The sequence below is a fragment of the Zonotrichia leucophrys genome, chromosome 8 (genome assembly GCF_028769735.1).
Source record: "Zonotrichia leucophrys gambelii isolate GWCS_2022_RI chromosome 8, RI_Zleu_2.0, whole genome shotgun sequence".
NCBI classification, from domain to species: Eukaryota; Metazoa; Chordata; class Aves; order Passeriformes; family Passerellidae; genus Zonotrichia; species Zonotrichia leucophrys.
Genome location: NC_088178.1, coordinates 6,903,595 through 6,928,633, shown reverse-complemented (window position 1 = coordinate 6,928,633; position 25,039 = coordinate 6,903,595). Strand labels below are relative to the sequence as shown.

General features: G+C 42.5%; 1 protein-coding gene across 4 annotated transcripts; it reads left to right on the top strand.

The window, feature by feature from the left end:
• Positions 1–14: 14 nt before the first annotated feature.
• SWT1 (SWT1 RNA endoribonuclease homolog) lies at positions 15–24,746 on the top strand. Of its 4 annotated transcripts, none has more exons than XM_064720431.1 (19): positions 15–118; positions 971–1,045; positions 3,078–3,136; positions 3,815–4,562; positions 5,548–5,619; positions 5,759–5,815; positions 6,397–6,526; positions 6,637–6,738; positions 8,239–8,427; positions 8,767–8,860; positions 10,052–10,188; positions 10,833–10,981; positions 12,230–12,368; positions 13,130–13,275; positions 14,376–14,584; positions 14,812–14,940; positions 21,622–21,688; positions 22,372–22,436; positions 23,688–24,746. In XM_064720431.1, the coding sequence occupies exons 2-19, from the start codon at positions 980–982 to the stop codon at positions 23,791–23,793; spliced, it is 2,664 nt and encodes an 887-aa protein (XP_064576501.1). In that variant the 5' UTR covers positions 15–118; positions 971–979; the 3' UTR covers positions 23,794–24,746. The 4 variants fall into 4 exon arrangements, with proteins under 4 accessions (XP_064576501.1, XP_064576498.1, XP_064576500.1 ...); XM_064720428.1 differs by having other exon boundaries at positions 33–143; XM_064720429.1 differs by lacking the exon at positions 15–118 and adding an exon at positions 226–430.
• Positions 24,747–25,039: the final 293 nt, after the last annotated feature.

Here is a 25,039-nt window from a genome sequence, read left to right as displayed (position 1 = left end):
CGCACCGCGGCGGAGGCGGAGCCGCGCCGGGGCCGGGGCACCCGGGGCGGGCACGGCCCGAGCCGCCCGAACGGCCCCGACAGCTGCCGCGGGGCCCGCCGGGGAGCGGCCGAGCGGGGTGAGGCGGCGCCGCACGACGTCCTGTGAGGAGGGAGGAAGGGAAGGGAAATAGACGGAAGGGAAGGGGAGCTGTGTTTGTGGGCAGCGCCCCGGGTGCCTTGCGGGCCCCCGGGCTGCCCCCTCGGAGGGAGGGAGCGAGCGAGGCAGGAGCTGTCGCCCCTCAGCCCCCCGTGAGAGGCTCCTCCAGAGCCCGGCGCTGCCCGCGCCTCAGGGCGGAGCCGGCCCCGGGCTGCCCTGCTCGGGTCTGGGATCTGGGATCGCCTCGCTGGGAGCTCCGTGTGAATCCACAGCTGCCCTGAACTTCCTGGTGGTGCGCGCAGTTTGTGTGGAGGGGCTGCTGCGGGGTGTCACTGTGGTTCCTCCATCCTCGGAGGGGCCAGAGACGGCTGTCACACAGCCGGGACTGCCTTAGACAGTCACAGCTTGGAAAAGCTCAACGAGCCCAAGCTGTGCCCGATCCCCACCGGGATCCCCAGCCCAGAGCTCTGAGTTCCACGTCCCGGCCTTGCTGGGACACCACCTGCAGGGAGGGGGACTCCAACACCGCCCTGGGCTGCCCCTGCCAGTGTCCGATGGTCTTAAAACTTGTAATACGGCTCAGTGTTGAAGGATGCTAGTTTTTGTTTGTTTGCTGGTACAAAATAGGTGTCTCTGAGCAGGTGGAATTGCTGTCCTTTCTGCTCTGGCGTCCCCTCACATGTGAATAATTAATTAACCCTGTTCAGATCTGCTGTGGCTCTGTAATGAGGAGACAAGACTATTATAAAGGATATTTCTCTATGCAGTTAAAACTTATTTTTATCCCTAAAAACTTAAAACAAGCAATAAAGACAACACGCTTTTTTCGCAGGATTTGAAGATGTCTAAAAAGAAGCTGAAGAAACTGTCTGGAAAGGAAGTCTCTTTGGATGGCCAGGATGACAAAGTAGGAGCAGAAGTATTATTACTTTTATATCTTAATTCAACCTCCTACATTCAAGAGAACGTTGTTTAGCAGCCATGTGGTAGAAGGATGAATTCAGTTTAAAAACAGTCATAAAGAACAGCAGGGGGGTTGAGTTGGGCAGATTAATGCATTTTTATTCAGAAGCTGTGAGTAGTATGGGTATCAGAAAATAAGAAATTTTTTCATTTTAGTGTATCTTTCTGTTTGAGGAAAGTTGGGTTTAAAACTGGTGCTGAAACCAGTGCTGTTTTCTTGCACTGCTCTGTAACTTGGATAATTAACCACAAGTTGCACTTCACAGCATTTTGGTGAGTGACTCTCAAATTTTTCCTTCTACCTACTGAGACATAAATTAATGACCAAAATTCTCAGCATATTCTAGTACATACTTGTACTAGCTGACTCTAGTGAGTCAGCTTTCACTAGATCACTTGTAAAATGCAGGTGCTTCAGGAGTTGTCACCTTTGGGTCATACTTGTGTGTAGTTTCCTATTGTTTTTTATTGTTTGTGTCCAACTCCTGACAAGTTATTTACTCTTAGAAGTACAGTACACAGTTGATAAATCAGTAGTTTATTAAATCCACACTTAAATTTGCTAAATTTTTCCCTGTTGGAGTTTGCAAGGAATAAAGTAAGAGAGCTTTTAGCTGTCTTCTCAAAAATTTTTTGTAACTGTTAATAAATGAGCATGATTATGGACTTATAAACTGAATTATTCATGTTAGAAGCTTTCTGATCATAGAGAAAATGTTGTTCAAAGTCACATGTTTGTAACTATTCTTTCTTGCCCTGATTTCCTTACTATTATTCGATTTGTCTTTTAAAATTAACTTATCCTAAGATGCTGTATTGTTTTGGGTTTTTTTACTTCTGTAATACAAAGGGTAAACACTTGCCTTAAAACCTCATACTGCAGCTTATTGCCATTGCTAATGCCTCACGAGCTTTAAGAGCAAAAAGATGAGGAAGTCTCTAACAGGAGCAAATGTCCTGCTATGTGATCCCAGCATGGGTGGGAGGTGTCTTATACCCCAAACTGGTCGTGCTGGGAGGAGAGGAACAGTAAGAAAATTTGCTTATGATTATTGAATTAAATGAAAACGTTTGAGAAAAGGAGGGGGTAGTTTGAAAAGAAATAACTAAAAATGTCATGAAAACTCATGGTTGTCAGGGAATAGGCCTTGAAGAGAGAAATGAGCAGCTGGAAATGGGTTTGTCATCACCAGAAGTTGTCCCAGCAACACCATGAGCTCTGCTTACCCCAAGGGAGCTCCTTCAGTGCTTTCCAGCTGCTGGGACAGCAGGGAGGTGCCTTTGGAATTGTCATTCTGTTTGTTCTTTGCGTTGCTGGTATTGGTCCTGCAGCTCCAGACCAGCCACAGGCAGAAGAACTGCCTTAGTTTAGGACTCCCCTGGTTTCTGCAAGCCTTTGATTTTTGCATAAAGTGCTCTCTAGTGTGGGAGTCAACCAGCTAAGGCCTCTCTAGGTAGGAAAAATCACTGCAGCAGTGACCTGGTGGCCTCACTGAGTCAGCAGGCCCCAGTTATTGAAGGAGTGAATTATTTGTGAAAGGATGAAGTGACTGGAGCTTCCTTATCCAAAATAATCCATGTGTTACTGTTCGCTGTTGTAACCTCCTGCACCCTACTGTGGTTTGGGGAAAACTGAGTCCTGTAACCCAGAGGTGTGTAAAAACTACATGTGGACATGGTTTTACCTGAGTGAGTGCCTGTGGATTGATCATGGTAGGAATGTTACTATCTCAGGACTGTAGTTGTCACTGCTGTAGTGGACCCTTTGAATCACTTTGTAAGCATTAAGGTGCTCCATGATTAAATCATGAAGTGCTGTTAAACCCTTTGCACCCTTATCTTTACATGCACATCCTTGGCACCCTTTGACCTTAGTGTTTCTCTAAGCAGCCAAACCACCCAGTTTTGACATTGTCTTATGAAGGCTTTTTTTTCAACTGCAGTTTCCTCTGTAAGCTCCTGATTTTTTTTTTCAGAACTCTGAAGACACAAGATCTTACAAGCACACTGCAAAAGAAGAAACAGAACATCAGAGGTAAATTCTCAATCTGTCATTAAATAGAACTATTCTAAAATATAACAATGCTGAGGACTTAATACTGACGACTTTTTTTCAGCCTGTTCACTAAATATAGTGTTTTAACCAGTCTTTCTTTGGATATTTTAAACCCAGTGTACAGTAAATATAATTACTGAGTATTTTCTCTGCTCTTATAAGGAAGTTTCCTAATAATTTTTCATATAATTAATGATTTCTCTAGAAAGGTATTATATTCCCCTCTGTTATTCCCTTTCCAAGTTCCTCAGCCAGTGCAGGATAAACAGTTTGAAAGCTGTGTGTGTTTTGGCACTGTGTGACCAAGCTGACCTTTTAGGTAACACACCTCCTTTTATCACTGCACTGCTGTTAAAACTTATCTGTGTGATAAGAAGAAACTCGACTGTGTAGGGTGTCTCTCCAACCAGCAGTGAATGCAGAAAAAGCTTTTTCTCCTTTTTCTGGAAGCTGAAATGGCTAAACAGTGGAGAAAGGTAAATCCAAAAAAATGCCATATTGAACTATTGAAGGATAACTGTTGCTTCAAGTTCATATTTAGGAATATGGTGCTCGTAAATGCTTAGCTCTGTCTCAATTAAATGCAGATGCCTTTTTTGTTGCTCTTTTCCATTAACTGAGCTAAATTACATTACTTTGTTGATCATGTTTCTGTAGGTCCAAACCAGAGAAAGATGGGCACGAGAAAAAGCGACACCGAAGTTCTCGTGCTTTTGATGATGCAGATGGAAGATCCCAGGAAAAATCTCCAAAGAGAAGCAAAACCCCAGATGGTTCTTCAATTCATACTGAAAGGCAGAAGAAAATAGTGATCCAGTTTAAAGCCAAAGAAATCAAACATGGCAAAACCACCCGCATTCCTGATGTGGTGACTGCCAGCAAGGAAAGAAGTCGCTCTGATGGAAGAGAAGGAAAAAGGCTCTGGCACAGCTTTGAGCTTCAGAGGGACAAGGCACTGAAGAAAAAGAGAGAGAAAGCTGAACTCTGTAAGCTCAAGCTAAAAGCAGAACAAACTATGGTAGAAAAGTTTAAGTCCTCTGTGTACGAGATACCACATAAAAAGGCAGAGGGCTCAAAAAAGTGGAGTGAGGGTTTCAGAATTCCCAAAAAGCCACCTGACAGCTCTGCTGGGACTGGGCATGGTGACAGACCTGCCAGTAAGGAGCCAAGTGTATTATCTAGCCTCTGGGAAGAAGAGGAGGAGGAGGAGGAAGAAGAATATAAGGACTTTGCTGAGAAAAAGAGGCGCACAAGTAAACACAGATCATCACACTCCCCATGTGAAACTCCACCACGACTGGACTCTTGGAAGCACAAGAAACACAGCCCTGGTTCTCCAAAAGCTCCTGAGCACCCAGGAGCTAAAGAAGGAGACTTGGAAGCCACAGCATTGTGTTTTAAGCAGGTAATTAGAACCCATTCTTTGTATTATGTAGATGTTTCAGGATGGCTTCTTAATGGCAGATTTATATGAGCAGACTGTCTTCTTACAGAATCCAGCCAGGTTTCATAGCTAACTAGGTGGATTTTTCTGATCCTAATGTAAACCTTGTTTCCATGTTCCTCAGCTAAATGTTAAACAGACCAGAAGAGTAAAGGTCTTGGGACTTTGTCTGCACAGATGCTTCCATGGCTTTGCTTTGCTGCTGGGGGTGTGGAATACTTTAGTTTAGGTGTAAATCAGCTGAATTTTTGTTTTGAGCTGATAAGGTTATTTCATTTTTTGAATGAATAAACTGAAGCAATGAAAACTTGCTGCCAGACAGAGCATTGCTAGCAGAGTGATGCCTGGAGAGCTTGGGGTGGATGTGGGACTAAATTGGTATGTGTGCTGCAGAACTTCCCTTTTATCTGTGATGGGTTTGTTTTTAAGCCAGGTTGTGGTGCAGAGCCAAACACAAACTGGATCTTGATCCATGGGGGTTTTTTGCTGTTGTTCTGGTGAAAATGCCCAGCAACTTTGGAGATTCCAGTTTGTGTTACAATACTGTGGGCATTTTGTGTGTGTGCTAAGAGTTATTACATGCAAAGCTGGGGAGTCATTGAGGTTGGAAGGCACCTCTGGAAACCATCCAGTCCAGCCCCCTTGCTCAAGCAGGGTCAGCCAGAGCTCACTGCTCAGGACAAAGGATAGAGACTCCACAACCTCTCTGGGCAGCCTAGTCAGGTATCTTCAATGTAAAAACGGGGGGGGGGTTAATGTTCAGATGGAATTTGCTGTGTAATCCAGTCATTTATTTAAAAGAAAGCCATGCATCTAAGCCATATTAAAATGATATTGTTGATGCTAATAATTGTAGTTTATGTTCCCTATTCACTTGGGAGTACCCAGTGTTCTCTAAAAAGCCCTCTAAGACATGTGTTGTTCTTGTGTTCCTGCTTGTTTCTAGAATGTTGAGGGCCTCTGCACGTCTGACTCCTACCAGGGAGGTGAAGTCAGAAAGCCTGTGCCTGTCCCAAAGGTGAGTGAGGGACTTGTTTAACACTGCCGGGCTGTGTTCCAGAACTCCTGACATGGGGATCCCTTTTACCTCAGTATTCCGTGATATTTTGTGATGTTGGCAGGGTGTGTGTTTGTGGTGTTTTTAATTCTCCCTACAGAGCTCTGAAGACTTTCCACCCCTTCAAGACAGTCAGAACACAGAAACAGACCAAGAGGTTGGTAATGCTTTCATTTAACACTTCTGTATTGTCTTAAAGACCAAGGGCACCGAGGTTGTGTAACTGGACAATTCCATGACCTTCCCAAGTATTTGACATTGTTGACTCATGGTCTACACTCAAATGTGGAGCATTTATTTAAAAAACTAAGCAAACTTGCTGAAGTGTTGCTAATCAGGAACTTTCTGAGATAAAGTGTGTCTTTCTATTACCATGTGCAACAAAAGGGCCTTCAGAGTTGCTCACATGCTCCAGCTATCTCATGTTTCATCCTTTAACTTTTTAGTTGGAAGAGAGACATCTTTTTTAAGAAGTGCCTGTTAAAAAACTTGCAGTTTGTGTAGCAAAAAAATGCAGCAAAGTTTTTGAATACCATGTAGAAAGGTCATAAATCTTTCTCGGCCATATTTTGGATGTAGAAGTTCTTGTGGATTTGTATTTCCTGTACTGACTTAAAATTTTTCAGACATCATTTTGAGGCAATTTTAACAGTTTTAATGCAAAAGTGTCTTTTTGGGGAATAATTATGAAGTGATTCCTTCCAATGGATTACACACATGCTCATTTTCTCCCTGTAGATGCAGATAGCTGAAGACTTGCACGTTGCTCGTGTGGAGAAGAGGATGGCCCTGTCTGTAGTACAGACCTGTGGAGAACTTACGAGCATGGAGATAGATCTTCCAGAACAGGATTTAAATACTTCTGCTGGTATGGCATGATTGGATCTGCTTTGCTCTCTAGTTGCAGCAAGTTATTAATGGTATGAGTAAGGAGCACACAACTGTTTATTTCTGCTGTTTTCTCTTCTTTTCCCCTAGGGGCTTTTAGTTCTGGTCTGAACATCCTAGTGGTGATTGACACAAATATAATGATTAGTCACCTTGAGTTTGTGAGATCCCTGAAATCTGAGGATATACCAGGTATGCAGATGTGTTCTGATGAGTAAGACATTCTAAGAAAAAGAGATGCTGTAAGAGCTTCAGGATTCCTGAAGGAAACCAAGCCCTGGGTTCCTTAAACAGGCAGCAGGTTTCGTGCAGAGGCAGAAGGCACACAGAGAGCCTGGTTCTGTGAACCCAAACAAGGTGCATCCTAGGGAAACCTCAGCTGTGGAAGCAGAACCTACTGTGATTACAGCCCATGTACCTGCAGAAAATCATGGCAGATACTCCTAGGATTATGCTTGAATTCTTAGCAGTAAATAAGTCTTAGCCCTTTCTAAAAACATAATTTAAGCATTTAACCCCTTACTAGTGAGAACTCTATTTTCCCATCTCCTTTTGGGATTTCTTTTTCTAGAAATATAAAACTATCTAAAAAGTGTTAGGTCGTCAGTGCTTTGTTTCTGTCTTGGTAAAGGTGGCAGAACTGAGCAATTTCTCAGGAATTCAGAATGCAGACCTTGGCTTTAATATTTGCCTCTAATATTCTAGGAAGCTGTGGGTTATTTAATGTTTGCAGGATTGGGATTGTCCATGTCAGTTCTTGGTAGGCACGTCTGGAATCTGTCAGAATGCCTAGGGTGCTTTGATGCTTTCAGCTAATGAATACACTTATTCCAGCCACCTGGAAAATGCCTTTCCTTAGGGCCTAAGTGATTTTCAGGAGTGTGTCAGACTGTATTTCTTCTTTCAGGTTAGGAATGCTGCTGTCTTATGTACACTGAAATGCCTTTTTAGAATACCAACACTCCCAGTGTCTGGTCCTGCACCAGACCCACTATGTTGAGAAGGCTGCTGATTCCCAGCCTAATTTATTGTAAGGCACATAGTTATTAATGCCTTTTTCTAAAATTCTGTTCTCATAATATGAAGGAGAAAGAAAACAGTTGAAGTATTTGTCATGGGGAGACCAACAGAACGGTCATTAAACTTCTCATTTACCCCTGTATTTCATATAAAAGCTTTAAAGTTCAGCCCATACTTACCTACAAATAAAACTGTGGTCCAATAGCCACACTTTCTGTTCCTGGTTTAGGAGTGCTGGTTGGCAATGAACACCAGCCCTTGCTGCTTTTTTTGCTGCTTGTTTTGGCACAGTGACTGCTGTGGTCACTGGGGTATGTGCAGCCTGGTGTTCCAGCTGCTGTTTCACCTTGCTGCAACATCTCACAGCGGGTGTGTGCCAAGATAATTGGTGCAAATATGTGTTATTAATGTTGTCAAAGTATTCTGCTGATTAAAATTGTGTCTCCTTTATGTTTGCCTGCTACTGTCACTTTTCTATGTAATCAGTGTAGAGGGAAGTCAGCCTTTTCCAGCTTTTTTTCAAATGCTAGTTTCTGTCGAGCAAGGCCTGTGCAAACTACTGGCAGAAAGGTGTGAACTTGCATAAAGATGATGCTTGAATTGAAAGTTCTCTGTATTGTGTCGTTCCTGCAAATACCATTGTTTATTGGTGGTGGTTTTGTTTCCTTCCAGGAGTTGATAGACTTGCCTTAATCATTCCCTGGGTCGTCCTACAAGAGCTGGACAACTTGAAGAAGGGGAAAATGTTGCAGCATGTTCGGGACAAAGCTATCCCTGCAGTGCAGTTCATCTACAAGTGTCTCAAGAACCAGGATTCCAAACTGTGGGGGCAATCCATGCAGCTGGCTTCTCAAAAAATGTGTAATACATGTGCAATCCATTTGTGCTGGGTACTTCATCCTTGCACTTCACCTAGTGGCAGCCTTAGAATTCTGAGTTTAATGGAGACTTCTTCACTCTGCTGTTTGCTAATTAACATGAGCTAATTTCTTACAGCAGCCTTCAGAGTGTATCCAAGGCTGTGGCATGTGAATGTCTCCACTATCTATTGTTTTACCAGTTGATTCTCACTTTCACCTTACCCTTGTGTCCTCGTTTGGGGGTGTTAAATGTACAGAGAGCACCATGAGAGTGCACTGAGGTGTTTGTGAGGCTGAGCTGTGCCCACATCCCTCAGCTGTGCCTGCCCTGCCTTTGCAGATGGGCTGAGTGACGAGAACAACGATGACCGAGTCCTGCAGTGCTGCCTGCAGTACCAGAAGCTCTTCCCACAAGCTCTTGTTGTCCTCTGCACGTGAGTTCCTGGCTGCCTTTAGCTCTCCTCCCACGCTGCTTTCAAAGCAGGGCTTAAAGAAAGAGCACTTTCTGATGTGAGCTCTTGGAAGGGCAATCACCCTATTAAAAGCTAGAGTAGAAGGCTGTAATAAACCACTACAACTGGAGATGGAATCACCTTCATGATCTTGAGGCCTGAAATAGAATTCAGCTTACCCAATATTCAGTTATAAAACTTGTTAAAGCATAGTTTTCTCAGATTTTATTCTGGTTTCTCATAAAAAATATTTTTGAAGTGACAAAATAGAAAAAAATATGTGAATTAAGGATTGAGATCCAGTTAGAGACTTCATCCCTGTTCCCAGCCAGGTGGGCAGAAGCAAGGAAGGAGTTAATCTTAGAAAGAGAGAAGCTGGGGATGGATTTGCTGCTGTTCCTGTTTGTGAGGATAACAGCTGACCTCTGGGCATTGATTTTGAATTTGATAGGACCAGGTAAAGCCAGCTCAAAGCACTAATACTCCTTGGCTTTACTTGCTCTGGTCTTGGCCAGAACCAGTTCCTGCATGGTTCAGTGAGTGAGATTAAAACTCTGGCCACCATTTGGATTATTCAAGTTGACACAGGTGGCTGCTGAAAATGCCATTTCAGTCACAGTGTTCATAGGGTCATGCTGGTGGTTTTAGGTTTCACTGATCAAAAAACAGGAGGTGACTTCAGAACTGGTTTTCATCCAAAAATCCCTTTATCCTCTACCAATATAAGCAGTGGGAATTTTGGAGAAAGTACTGGGATACTACTTTGTCCTGGGTTTTTAAAGTAGTTCTGCTGGAGCAGAACCTCAGAGTGGTATCTGGGATAAAGATTTGGCCAGCAGAATGTTTGAAAAGGGTCTCAACAAGGAGAATTAACTGTAGCCATCAAATAAGATAGTGCCATCTTAGAATTATTGCCTGCTTTGCTTTTTGAGATCATAGCAAGTAAGCATCACTGCTGTAGTAATTATAGCTATTTTTTTCTTAAACCTAGACCCTGAAACACTTCTTAGTCTGTTTCTCATTTTTACCTAATTTTCTGGTTTAAATTTTTGAACTGCTTCTAATTGCTTAAAAAAGAGGACTTCATCTATATAATCAAGTTCACAAAATAAGTTTTCCAAATACAGTGTGCTGCTTTTATTCCTTTGTTGACAGCAATTAATTATTTTCTAGGGATGATAAAAATCTGTGTAATAAAGCCATTGTGAGTGAGGTCAAGGCATTCTGCAAAGCTGATCTGGTCACTGCTCTGCAGAATGTGAATGTAAACAGGCCCCAGAACTCTGAGGAGCTGCAGCAGCCAAAGCAGGGTGAGTCTGGGGAATATGATGGTTTGTAAAAATCAGTGGGGTAGAGGAAGAACAGTTGCTACTATGCCTTCACTTTTCCTATGCTTTGAATCTTTATGAATGTTTTTTGTTTGGGGAAGGTTTTTTCAAAGGTTTTCTGAAAGTTCAAGATGTTAATTAAACCATCTCAGAGTTCTACAAAATTAAAACATGAGATATTTTTATTTTATAGAAAAACCCACTGCATTAATTTCCTGTGTTTAGAGTAATTTAAAAGAACTTTTTGGGACTGAAGGAGGTTTTTTTTTCATTTTTCCAAAGATACAGGCACAGCTTACAGAGATCCTCTTGTGCTTGCTGATAACCATGCTGGCTGTATATGATCTAAGTTATTTAAGGAAAAAAGAAATGTGGAGTAAGATCACTAATGAATAATACTCTGGGGACATTAACCTTCTTGGTTAGTAGCTCTTAATTAAAAATACACACAGTACAAGTGGGTATAACTAGAAATAATTGAAAATTAATTAGATGAAGCACACCTGCTTTATAAACCAAAGTGCAGTGTGTCTTTATTTATGGGGACAAGTTCTTCATGTGCCACCAACATGAATTAGATATAAACCCAGTTTCAATAACTGCCTTTTGTGTCATTGATTTGGCAGATACAGAATTTGGGAAGGCAAGAGCTGATGCTGGTTTTACTGCACAATTCCCAAATGTGCTTCCAGACCTTGAAAAGAACTTAGGAGAAGCTTTGTCTTGTATTTTGGAGACTGAAATGAAACTTGCATTTGGAAATCTGTGGATGGAGGTGGTTTCTTACATCATTTTGCTTGATACTTTGATTATTGAAAGGTTTGAATGTCCTTGATATTTTATTGCTATTAATACCTGTGCCAAGCCAAACCCAAGTCATCCAGGTCCCTGATATCATTGACAGGGAACAGCTCAGTGCTCACTTCTAATATTTCATTTTATAGCAAGATTATCCTGTTTGATCACTAGTGTGCAACACATGCAGTATTTTAATAGAGTTTTAATGACACAGTAACAGGGCTGCTGCTTTCTCAGTGTGAAGTTTCAGAGTTCTTTTTATTAGTGGCATTAAAATTCTATTTCAGTTTTGCTACTCAAGTAAAATCCTGCACTATAAATACATCCTGCAAGAAATCATTCCATCATGTTCTGTATAATATCAGGGCATTTGTTGCAGGCATTTCTTCCCCAGATGTGCATAAAATTGTTCCCACCTAAACTGATTCCAGTGCAGATGCAGAATGACAAGGGTACTAATGAGAACCTCTAAACATGCTTGCAGAAGTATGGTTTGCAGAAGATACATACCCATGTATAAGACACTTTCAAATCATCCATGCTTTACTTTAGATTCCATTTTATAGCTGGTGGGGGAGTTGTTAAAAGTTTAAATTTATTGCATATAAGCCTCTGTGGCTTTAAAAATCCCCCAAAATCATGGGGTGACTGTTGTTTCCCAAGCTGCCCTGATTAGCTGCTAAACTTTCAATCATTTGTCTATTCACTTAGTTAATTTCTTTAAACATATCTTCAAACACTGGTTTCACTTGATAGTAATGAATTCTCAAGTTTTTTGCAACACACGTATTTTACTTCATGTGTAAGTAGTCAGAGTGTTTATTTTTACTTTGTAACAGTACTGGAAAATCAAAGGCAAATTTACTGTTGTTCTTTTTATTCTTGTTACTGTTGGCTTTTGTGCACAAGTAACTCATTGGATCAGTTTTGACTTAAATCAAAAGTCCTAAGAGTTTTTGAGGAATGGGGAACCACAAATCATGAGACTGATTGATTGTGCATTTCTTCTGAATGAGCATCACTGTTTCACCCATGGTGCTGCTGAATCAAATCTTTATTAATAGATAAACTTGTTTAAATCTGGTCTTATTTCTGAGGAATCACTGAATTTCTCCTTCAGCAGTCACAACTTGTCACATTCTTGAAGAACAGAGCAGTTGTGAGATTTATAGGAACATGTCTAAATGAAAACCAGCCTTTGAATTTATGACATACTCTCTTCCAGATCCTGTATCTGAAGCCACCATGGACCTTAGCAAACCTGCTGAAATGTTATAAAAAACACTGGATGGCTGTTTTTGGTTATATAGTGCCAAGGAGTTTACTTTCAAGCATTGAATGTCTTTCTAAACACCTTTATGAAGGTAACAGTCCCTGAGAAAGTTAATTGTAAACTTGTAAAAAGCCTCCATGTTCTGGATTGAGTTATGGAACTGGCTTTGTGTATTAATGGTCACCTGGGTCTGAATTATTTTTAAAAAGCAAATAATCCTTGTCCCTCTTTTGCCTCCATGTTATATGTGGCCAAATGATCTGCATTTACTGAAAAAATTAGGGAGGAGCAAAGGATATTTAATGTGGTATGTGAGGACAGGGAGGTTTGTTTTAAAAAGAAGCAAACTAAAATAAAACCTCCACAAACCTTCCATTTGTTTAAAGATGTCTTTGAACATTTGATTTTGACAGACCTGGTGAACTCCCCCAGAGGGTGCTGGGCAAGGCTGCCAGAGCCCCAGGAGGGTTTGGACAAAGCTCCCAGGGATGCACAGGGTGGGATTGTTGGGGTGTCTGTGCAGGGACAGGGGTTGGACTCTGATCCCTGTGGGTCCCTTCCCACTCAAGCTATCCTGGGATTTCTTGATTCTGCCTCTTTGGGATATTGCTGTTCTGCAGAATTATTTTAGATATGCCAGTTGATCCTTGTGTAAGATCCCAGGATAAATTTGGTTAAGGAGTGAGCAATCTCATGCATGTTTCTCTGAGATTGTTGTACCTGATGCTTCTGAACCATTTTCCTAGGCTTTTCAAGTGCTTCTGTTAATCTAGGTATTTAAGTTTGCCTGCCAAGACTGTTAAATCCTAACTTGTTTTTTTCCTCCCTCTTACATGAATGTCTAAACATCAGATAAACCATTTGACTCCTCAACAGTGTGTGTCCTACTCCAGGAATCCAAAAACTTGCTCCATGCTTTCAGCTGCAGGTCAGACTACAACGGTGTCCTGCCCCAGGCTTATGCTGAAGTGGCAAAACTCTGTGAGACCCTCGGGGGGGTAAGGGCAGCTTTGGTGTTTGTCCACTTCACTCCATCCTCAAGTCGTTCATGTTCCAAACCTGGCTTAGATTTCCTAATTATTCCCAGCATTTCCAGATTACTTCAGGAAATGTTGCTGGGGTGTTTTTGTAATGAAGAGACCCTGACTTTAACTTCTGTTTTCATGCAGTGAATATCTGCTAATACATTTTTTCTCTAATATAAATGTGTTAGTATCAGAAGGGTGACTGAAAACCATTATTTTGTCTTAGCTTTCTATTGCATTTGTATCTGATGGGCCTTAGAGGTTAAATTTGCTGTTTCTCCTTCTGACATGGGTTCCATACTGCTGTTCTTAAGTGTGTTACTTCAGCTTTCATTGTCTGTGTAGCTGAAGAAGGGATTCCCTTTTTGGGAATGTTTGTGGTGGTTCTGCTGGCCCCTTTTGTATTCTCAGAAGTTAGTCTTCATTTCCAGCTCAGCTCTGAGGAGGAAATTCCAACTATCTTGGTTTATGGTTACTGTCATTTCTGTATGTAATGATGTAAAAACTGGAGTAATGAGCATGGATGAAATATTTGGATTTATAGGAAAGAAGATAGGTCAGAACAGCTGTAAAGAGTTCTTGGTGTCTTTGGGAAAGGATGAAAGGGAAAGAAAGGTCAGGAGTCACCTGTGCTGGGACCTCTGTGCAATGCAGTGAGCCCTGAACCTGATGTTCTGTGTCATGAGAATCAGGCTCTGTCTGAAAACTTCTCAGGAAGGAAATTCCTCCCTGCCAGGGTAGGCAGGCCCTGGCACAGGGTGCCCAGAGAAGCTGTGGCTGCCCCTGCATCCTTGACAGTGTCCAAGGCCAGGCTGGACAGGGCTTGGAGCACCCTGGGCTGGTGGAAGGTGTCCCTGCCCATGGCAGAGGTGGGACTGGATGGGCTTTGAGGTCTCTTCCAGCCCAAACTATCAGAAGAGGCTTTGGATGCAGTAACCAAGGTGACTCAAAGAGTTCAGCCTTGATTTCTTGAGCATTGCTTAAAAAAAGATGTGTAGAAGTGTGTAGATTCTGGTTTTCTGAAGTTAGGAACCAAATACATTGATTATTTGTTTGCTGAACTGTTTTATAAGGTGAGGGCAGACAGTGAGCAGGATTTATCAGAAGACATCATGGTTCTTTCAGAAAATGCTGCGTGTGAAAAAATGGAAGCCACGATGCCCAATCTGCAAAGCACTGAGGAAAAGGAGCCACAACCCAGCTTTCATGTGGCTCAGGAAAACAGGCACCAGGAAATCTGGTCAGTCCTGGAAGGTGTTTGGAACACCATGAACTTGTACAGGTACAGCTTGCTAAAAAGGCTCAGAACTAACACATAGCCTTAGATAACTTTCAAACAAGCACACTTTAGAAACCATGCTTTTTTTACCCTGTAATTAATCAATTTAGATTAATTGATAATGCCCAAAACAAAGATCACAAAAGTTGGGAGCATGCAAATTGTTATGTCAGTCAGAGCTTTTTTATTAACTGCTTTTCTATCTCTTCTTTATTTCTTTTGAATTTCAGTATTGAGCTGTTCCAGAAGCTGGACCCCAGTGCAGTGACCATGGCTGGCAAGGCCTTGTTTGAGGAGGCTTTTCTGGGCCTGCAGAAGCTGCTGGCAGCAGTGAAGGACATCCGTGAGGGCATTGGCAGGTGAGCACTGCAGCTGGCCACAAATGTGTCACAGGCACCTGAAGTCACAAAAGTCTGAAGTATTTCAGCACCAAACCACTCTTTCTCCTGTGTGCTTGGTGACGTGATTTGCAGTAAAAATCCTGCTGCCAAGGTCAAGGCTGCCTTGAACCATTGGTAGCAAAAGATCAACCTGGAAGTGTTGCAGATGTGGAGATCTCTTGCAGGGAATTGCCTTTGATGCCTGGGATTTGTTTTCCAGTGTTTGACCAGCAAGTTGCCTCTGCTCAGGTGTAACTGGAGCTATTAATGATTAATGATTATGATTAATACATCAGTTTTGATGGCAGAAACTTTGAATAATTCAGGGCATTTGTGTTTCAAATGTGAGACCCACTCAGATGGGGGGCAAAGTTCCAATAGAATGAAGGATGTAAAGTTGTGGGGCTTTGCTGTTCCCATTTCTACATGACAGCCATAACGACAACAATCAGCTGCATTCTCTCTTAAGGCAGAATATTCCCTCTGTCTTCATAGAATCACAGAATCCCAGAGTGGTTTGAGTTGGGAGGGACCTCAAAGCCCATCCAGTGCCACCCCTGCCATGGGCAGGGACACATTCCACTGTCCCAGGTCGTTCCAAGCCCCATCCAACCTGGCCTTGGGCACTGCCAGGGATCCAGGGGCAGCCCCAGCTTCTCTGGGCACCCTGTGCCAGGGCCTGCCCACCCTCACAGGGAGGAATTCTTCCCCAGTATCCCATCTAACCCTGTCCTCTGGCAGGGGGAGCCCCATCCCTCCACTGTTTTTTTACAGCACAAAAATTGTAAGTTTCAGGAAGAATAAGGAATCTCCTGTGTTGTCTTGGCTTAGTCCTTTTTACATGGCACTGAAATATAGATCCATTCAAAGAATTACAGTCTCTCTTTCAAATATAAATGATCAAAATATTATAAAAATTAGAAGCAGAAAAATATGGGTAGGAATGTGAGCTTGAGCAGCTGAGTGCTGATGGATTCAGTTTATTGCTGGTGGGTTTTTTCCCCTCTAAGGAAATTGTTTCAGTCAAGTAGGTTACTGCTAAACTTTGCTGTCTTCATTCTGATGCTAAAGATTTTGCAAGACATCCTGTGGTACCAGTTTATAAATGTGGTAGTTGAGAATAAATGGGAATATGGAGTATTCAGAATGGTTATTTTTGTGTTGCAGAGGTGTTTCATTTAAAACTGTTGGTTTTCTTTGTGGGAGGGCTCTGTAAAAATTGAAACTCCTAATAATAAAATGCACAGGGTGATTGTTGGAATTGAGTAGTTTTGCTGGACGCTTTGGAAATGCCTGCTCTGATGTGCAGGTTTGCAGTAGGTGGCATCATGGAGCAAGAAATGGGGAGAATTTGCTCCAAGCATTCCCTGCATTGGCCTTGAGTGAAGGGGTTTAAGGGAGTTGGAGAGTTCTGAGGAGCTTTTCCAAAGAGCCAGGAGCCAGGCTAATGTCTCATTGCAGTTTTATGAATATTACAGAATATTAAAGCAAAAATTCAGAAGCTTTCATAGAACCAGAATGGGTGGGGTTGGAAGGGACCTTAAAGCTCATCTGTTTCCACCCCCTCCATGGGCAGAGACACCTCACTTTGATTTTGCTCTAAAACTGACCTTGCAGCATATTTATATTTCTTGATTTTCGAAAAAAATGCCTCTCAGTGACTTAATCTAATGGCATGATTGAAAAAGGAGGCACTGGAGAAAAAATAGTGAGAAAGTTCTGTCTTGAATATTTGGAGGTAGCACAAATACAGGTAGCACTGTATTTAGTGATCAAATACAGCTGATTCTGTGGTACTTTCTGATAGCTGCTGCCCGGAACAAAGAGGAGAGAAAATACCTTGTGAAAGTTTGGAAACTTTACCAGTGGATGATGTTGAAAGTTCAACTGCATTAAAAGTATAGATTTTCAGATTGTTAAAAACAATTAGAAAACATGATTGTTTTTTTGAGATAAATGTAATGATGTCCTTAATCATAAAAAAAAAAAACAACTACACCATTTGCACTACCCCAGCTATTCAGGCTTGATAGCTAGAACATGTTAATGACAAATACAGATACAGAAAAGGAAAAAAAAATCTGTTTCATTGAAGATGTGTAACAGCTTTTGGCATGTTTCCCTGTTCTGGTAATTTCTGTAACACTGTGCAGGTTTTTAAATTTTGTCTTGATTTCTTCCTCTAACAGCACTGGTAGCAGAGTGTGTTTGTATTGCACAATTCTGCATGCCAGCAATGACAGCCTTCAGGTCTGAAATTAAGAATAATCAGTACATTTAGCATGTTCTAACTATATACCTTTACTATTGGTAATGGGCAAAGGGGATGAAACCTCTGAAATTTAAGCATCCAGTAAAATTGTGAAACCATTACATGATTTGAAATTATTTTGGATTGAGGATTTGTGAGTGTTCTCACTGGTGGTTTATATTTTATTTGAGTTGGGTATTATTTGGAACCAGTTAATTGGGGCACCTTATTTAAGGTCTCTTAAATTAACTCTTTAAAATGAAATAGGGGTTTAGATTAGCTGATGTTTGCCCTCAGCTGAATAGAACTTGTGATTTTAAGTTTCTATATGCAGCCCTAGGGAACTGGACATTGTCTTCATGTTTCCTGCCAGGTTTCTTTTAGATAAAAAATCCTTGTTCTTTCCTTGTAGGAAAGAAAGAAAATTCAGTCTTGGGTGAATTGATGCAGTTATTTCAAGCTGGATTTTTTTCCTTTCATCTCTTGGCTAAAAAAGAATTTTTTTGTTCATATGCCAACTTGAAAATCACTCACGTCTTATAGCATATACACTTAGATACAGGCCTCCTAAATATTTATACTAATATGCTGTCACCTGTAAAATATTTGTCTGTTACTGACTGCATAAGGAGCCTGAGTTCTGCTTTTCTAATATTTTATCTAAATTGAATTTCTCTCACACTCCCAATGGTTTGGAAAGATGTGGTTTAGTCCAGGGCTCTATAAACATGTGTAAATTAAAAGTGTAATTTCTTAAGATTTCAATAGTGCAGGAAAGTGTTATTATATCAGAACTGATCACTGAATTGAAATAATTTAAAACAATTCTGCAGTGTTACCAGCTTTAGTACAGAATTCCTCAGATGCAGAGAAACTGTGTCCTCTTTATTTTTTCAGCTGGTCAGTGGAGGAATTGAGGTCTCTTCTCCTTGATGTCTCAATAGATAATTGTCTTCATTCCCTTAGGCTCTGGTGTCAGTTAATAATTTCTGCCATAAAGTCTCAATAAAGTCTCTAGATGAAGAGCTCTGCCTTTAATCTTCTCTGCACACAGTCTCTTTTTGGAACTAAAATGCACATTAGCTCCCTGTTCAAAAAATATCAGGCATTACAATCACTACTTGTTTGATCTTTAGAGTTTTATGCATTTAGGTGAAACCTGAAACAGAACTTACCTGCAGCCTTCTCTGCTGCCAGCCCCAAACTGAAATGCTGTGTTGTGCCAATGTTAATGACACCTGTAAGAAACAAAGCTCAAACAGAGCTGGAGGTGGGCAGTGCTCCCCAGGGGACAGGGCAGAGGTGCTGCTGTGCAGCTGCTCACACCCTGGTGCCTTTAGAGCAGTCTGGAAAGCAGAAAGGTTGCAGACATGGGGCTCTAAAGCCACGGTGCTTGGAGCCTATAGAGCAGGGGTGCCAGCACCATCAGCTGAGACAGTCTGATCTATTTCTTATCCATTTCTATTTATTACTGTATCTTACACCTTGTGCTTGGCATCAGGTGATTGACAGGACAGGAGGTAAACATTGGGAGTGGTTTGAGAAACACTTGAGATGAAATCATCAAGTCTGACTCTATCCTTTCTCCCTCCTGCCCCCAAGACAGCATTTAACCTCCAATTGGTGGCAGGTATCCATAGTAATTTCTTGGGTGTTTCTTTGACATTCCCTTCTTTACCTCACATGCTCAATATTTCCAGAAAACTGTGTAGAACCCCTCTGGAGTTGTTAGGTTGAAGCTGAAGTACAGAATGGGGGGTGTTGTGGTGTGGCTCTGCAAGGCTGTGCTGATGCCAAGGCCAAGTGATTCCATGGATTTCCACCCTCTGCTTCTGAAGCAGTGTGGAGAGAAGAGCAGCAGCAGTGGTTGGTGTTGTAGTGCTGAGGTTCACATGGCTGCTTACAACAGCTGGATGTAAAAGCCCTTTCCTTCATGGATTACTGATTTATAGACAGTTCTCCAGACATAGTTCTGTAGTTGAGGGAGATGTTTTATCACTGAGAAACTTCCATTGAAATGAGGGCAACTTGATTTAATGAAGTAATGGAGGCAGAGTCAGTGCTCCTACAGACAGGTCCAAATTTCCCAGTGCTTCCCATTCCCTTAAAATGTCCATTTTCCATAGCACAGGGGGATGGCTACAGGTGATGAAAGGAACATGAAGTGATTGAAAGCAGTAGGGAGCAGTGGTGCTGAGAAATCATTGCTCTGCAGACAGGAATGTGTCAGTTTTGTACAGAAGAATATATTCCCAGACTGGAACTGGTATTGCAGCCCCTGTTTAGCTGCAGACAGCACCAGGCTGTTTTGTGAGTGCTGACCTGTTGGGAATCTGTGGGGGAGTTATGGTGCAGCTCAGCAGCTTCCCAGGGCTCTGTGTGGAGTGAGGGCTCCCCCCTCAAAACAACAAATCTCTTACATTTGGAGCTGCTATAAAACTTGGAGCCAAATGTCAGACTTCTCATTCCACAGTGCAAACCCAGAAACCATTGGCTTCATCCAGGCAAAGGCCATAAAATGAGATACAGGGTTTAACATTAAGTTACTTGGATGATTAATTACACTATTTGTTTTTTTCCCCAAAGAGCTGAAAGCACAGTGAGTTTGTCCATACACCTGAGGTCTTGCTGGAATACATTTGTGTGTTCCCTCCATCCTTCCTCTGGAGAGCTCCCATGGCCAGGTTTTCCACTGGCATCTCAGTCCTTGGTGCAGCAGGAAGAACAGGGATGGACAGATTTTACCCCAGCATTTTGTGATGGCCTTGGGGTGAGATTATTCATAACACCTTAGCTTTTGTGTTGTGTCCATTTGTGCATCCAGGCTGATGGCAGCAGTCAGGCAGGTTCTGCCTGGACTGGAGGGAATGATTCCATGAGGAATCTGCCTGGACTGGAGGGAATGATTCCATGAGGAATCATTCATATAATTCAGCCTCTCCCAGGTTCAGGATGGTCTGCTCCTGCTGCTGCAGGTGCTGGGTGTGATAGGCAGGGCTGGATAGCCTGGAGCTGCTGGGTGGGCAGTGGGAGCTGCTGGGTGTGGGAGTGGGAGAATCCCACTTTGTTGGGTGGGAATGGGAGCTGTTGGGTGGGGATGGGAGCTGCTGGGGCAGTGGGAGCTGCCAGGATTCCCAGCGTTTCCATGGAGGGTTGCTGGCAGCTTCTCCCTGCCGGGGCTTTCCGCTGTCAAAGCCGATTGTCGCTGAGGTGCCCGGGGAAGGTTCTGAGGTGTTTTTAGGCAGAGCAGCCACTTGGTTCCCTTCCTGACTCCTGTTAAGGCAAACATTTTGCGTACTGCTTCTTAGGAAGCAGGGGGAAGAATGCATGACTAATTTTTGGTGATAATTCCTATGAAAAATGATGAGAAAAAGCAGTGGACGCTCTGCTTTTAGAGGGGACTCAACAATAAATCCTGTGCTGTGTCATGGTCTTCCAGCCTGCTTCAAACACAGGCTCCTTTAACTGGTATTTTTAAACTTGCTCCGTTACTTTCCTGTTTTTTTTCAATTCCTAATTAATTCATTTATAAATGAAGCCTACAGCTTGCAAGAGGAGGGAGAGAATTTGGGCACTTTCCCATGGGAAAGTAAATAGAGCTTTCCCCAAACAATTTTCTTTTTCCAAGTTCAGTCATTATCTTAATCATGATTTAACTATGTAAGACTTAAAAATCCAGAATTTTCTCAGTATTTCTTAATATATATAAGGTGTTACTTGTGTTTCAATTTTGTGTTGATTTTAAGGTACATTTTACAGCATTTAGGAGGGTTCTGCTTTTCCTGGTGAATGCAAATGAAGTTACTCTGAGATGGAACTGAATTGTATCTGCCTGAATAGATGAGGATAATTAATTTTGTTAAAAACCAAGTTCTTTACTGGATTGGCTTTGGAGCCTTGTGGAAAAGGATGTCCACCAAGGAGCTTCATTAAAGCCACCTCTCTTCAGCTGCTGCATCCCACTGGCCCTTGGCTGTATTGAGTGGGAATTGGTGCTTATTAGAAGTAACAAAAATGGAAAGTGAGTTGCAGCATTTGGGCTGCACGTGGGAATCTGGAGGGAATGAGTTAAAGCTGGGGTGGGAATGTTGTGTGTGAGCCCAGGGGCCTCACTGGTGGGCACCAAGGGGCTTTCAGTTAATGCTGGGTTTCCTCCCTCCTCATTCAGAAATGGCTCACAAAAACATGGAGGGAATTCTTAATTAGAAAAAGCCTTCAGAAAAGTCCTCACAGAAATAATAAGCTCTTTAATTCTGTTAGAGTAGTGGAAGGGAGAATTCTTCAAAGTTCATAATTTCCTTTTTGTTCAAGTAATTTTTTTTCCCTTGAAGATTTCTGACATTTTTTTAACTCTTTCATAGACTCCTTTTCTACTTGCTTTAAATCATCCCCAGACTTTTCTTTTTCAGAATTTTAACCCCAACCAGCAGTTTCCAAGATATTTGGACCCTCTATAACTTCCTCAGAAGACATGAGGTATGACATTTTCTTTGGGGTTTGATCACTTCACTTACAGTTTTTATTTCAAGAAGCTCTGAGGTCATGTCTCATCACTGTATTTCCATTAAGAATTTTGATTCTTTGCTCTTATTTATTAGTTGTTGAACATAAAGATAGATTTTGGTTGGATTTCAACAGGTATTTGAATTGTTCATGTGATTTGCTGAGTGCTCAGTTGGTGTGAATGACTTGCTGTGGAGAGTAAAAAAGCCTCAAAATGAATGTTTTTAGTAGAATATTTCTGTTTAATATGTTACATATTTCAGGCTTGCAGTGCTCTGCTGTGCAGGGAAATGTATTTGGGGTTTGGGCCTTCACATATATTTTTGGAATTGATGCAAATCAGAACTTATTTCATTTGAGATACACACACATATATCTATATATATGTATATGTGAATAAAACTATAGGGTAACTTAAGAGGGGAGGAAGAATTCTTGAAGGTCTTTAAGATTTTTGCTGAAGTGGTTAGAAAATGGAGCTGGAATTAGTAATATTAGATTTTATTACAAGATAGAGGATGACATTTTTAATGTACTGTCTCAGCTTGAGAGCCTGTTAAGGAATACATGAGCTGTATCTGCTCTTCCTACTGTATAATTGTAGAAGACATGTGATACTTGATAAATGACTATATTAATTTTCTTCTTTGTTTTAGATCAATAACAGTCTGAAGTTCACTGCTGAGGAGCTGTATGAATGTGTTTCACAGGAGCTTTACAGGTGAGCCAGTTACTGACCCCAGTGGGGGAGCAGAGGCAGCTTTTTCACCTGTACTACCGAGGTACCATCAGAGGAATCATCTGGGTCAATAAAATCCCCCTTTGTAGGAATAGTGTAGGGAGAATAAATGGGGGATTTTTAAAATTCCCTTTTTAATTTTAATGCCCAAATAACACAGATCAGGAGAGGACAAAAATTAAATTGGACTTGAGGCATCAGTGCTTACATGGAGATTTTCAGCTGTTGAAGGTGAGGTGTTGAGCCCTCTCTCCTCTGCCAGTGGTTTCTGGCTCATTTCTTTATGAATTTGTGTCACTGAAGGTTTGTGAATCCAGGCTCTGGGAGGTCTCTAAAATGCCATCATGGATTTTTAATAATTCTGAGCTGGCTAATAAAGGGCAGGTCACTGGATTTTGCTGTTGTGTGGATATGAATGAGCTGTCACTCGCCAGGATCAGCTGAGTGAAAGGCTGGAGCGTGAATTACTCTAAAAAGCTTCCCTTTTCCTGGATTAATTCTGGGTCCCTGAATCTTCTGTGAAGTTCAATGTGCAGATTGCAAGATCAGGACACAAAGTTATTCAGGGAGGGAGACATTCAATATTTATATCTGTAATAAAAAACAGTTTAAAAGCTTCACTCCCACAAGGTGATGGCTCTAGACCTGTATAGATACAGGCATAAAGAAAACAGTGTGTGGAAATCTGTGCTCAGCAGAGTAAAGCTTTGGAGACTTCCCTGGCAGCCCTTGGGCTGTGCTTGGGGAACTCAGTGATTGGGGTTTTCTTCCTTTTTTGAGGAGCAGCTTTTAAATGGTGTTTTGAGAAAGAATCTTTTGGAAACCTAAGCTAGGGCATGTTTATTTGTGATCGGGTTGAAATTACTCTTTTGAAAGGGTCTAAGTTGTAAGGGGGTGTATCCAGATCCTTATTTTGGTGTGAGTACAGGCTATGGCAGTGTGTGAAGGATGGTTGAACTGAACCTTCCAGAATCCCAGATCTCTGCAGAAGGTTGATGTCAGTGACCTCTCCTGACAATTTTACCTGCCCTGGAAGGGACCAGGGGCTCTGCCTGTGGCAGCTGTGGGTCGGCTGTTGCAAGGAGCTCATGTGAAATCCTCAGATGTAGCAGCTGCAGTGCAAAAGTCACTGCTGCTGCTTGAGTTTGATGGAAATGTCCTTGAAAACGTAAGGAGTATTTGTAAAGATTGCTGTTGCGCTGTGTCTGCTAACCTTTCTCTCCTGTCTCCCAGGGAGAGGCTGGAAGTGGGCTGCTGCCAGCTGGCACAGCTGGAGCAGACGCTGGAGCAGTGCCAGGCGTCCGTGCACAGGGAGGCCGAGAGCCGGGGCTGGCTCTGACCCGGGCTCAGCTCCGCCTCCTCGGGGGAGGAGAGGAAAAGGGAAGCGCTGGAGGAGCCTGAACCCTGCCGGCTTTTCTTCTCGAAGGTGCTGGTTCGGCTTGGAGTTGAAGGGAAAACACAGTTTCACGTGGATATTAAATGTTGGGATTTCTGCTGAGAATTCTATTCGGTACTAGAATGTTCTGTCTTGAGTGAGGGTGCTGCTGGATAGGCATGGATAGCCAGGAGCAGCAGGGCTGGTTTGGGATGCAGCAGCTGTGCTGTGCTGCTCTGAGCACCCAGCGTTCCTGAGGAGCTGAGCTGTTCATGGTTGGATAGGAAACCCCTCTGTTTGTTTTGCTGGTAGTTTACAAGTCACAAGAAAAAGGAATCTGTTGTGTGACCCAAGGGTAGGAAGTAGCCGAGTGCAAGGCCAGGAATGAAGGACTGACCCCCAGGCACACCGTGTGTGTCCTGTGCAGTGAAGGCTTCAGAGAGGACATGGAATGGGCAAAGGAGCCGATTGATGCCTGTTTTTCCTTAAGGACAACACAGACCCCCCACCCTCACACAAGTGTTTGTCCCATACCCTTTTTCAGAGGCAAAGGGCTTTTCTCCTTTGTTTGAGCAGGCATTTTCTATTCATACAGTGGAAAGCTGCTAGCAGTGCTCTTGGGGAAACTCCTCATCCAGCTCCTGCCACATTCTTATGGAAGGTGGGCCTGGGTCCTCCCTGGATATCCCTCTGTGGCTGCACTGCTGGTTGCTTTCCAGAACTGCTTTAAGTCCATGAAACTTTTCCAAAGCCATTTTCTAAGGCCTTTAATGCTACCTCTTCTTGTATGTATTTGTACAGAGATGAGCTGACTGGCAAAGTTCTGAATTGTCTATTTTGATACTAACTTTTGGATGTATTTGTAAATTCTTGATTGTAAAACTGTAATTTATTGTTACATAAACATTCTGAGTTCATTCTGAGTGGCTCTGCCCAGTCCCTGTGGATTCAAGTGCAGCACAGTCCTGCCAGGGAGTGGGGTGGAATTCCTGTTGGAGCACAGTGACTGTGTAGGGCTGCTCCCATGGGGATTCTCCAGCCCTGGGAGTGGGGTGGGGATGTTGGCTCTAAGGTGCTGATGGGGGCAGCTGCAGCACATGCTGGCTGGGAAGGGCTGTTTTGGAAGACGAGTCTTCTGTTCCCCTCCCAGCTCTCCCTGCCTACACCCATCAGAAATGTCACTTTTTGTGTCTCTCTGGACACCGCCTCC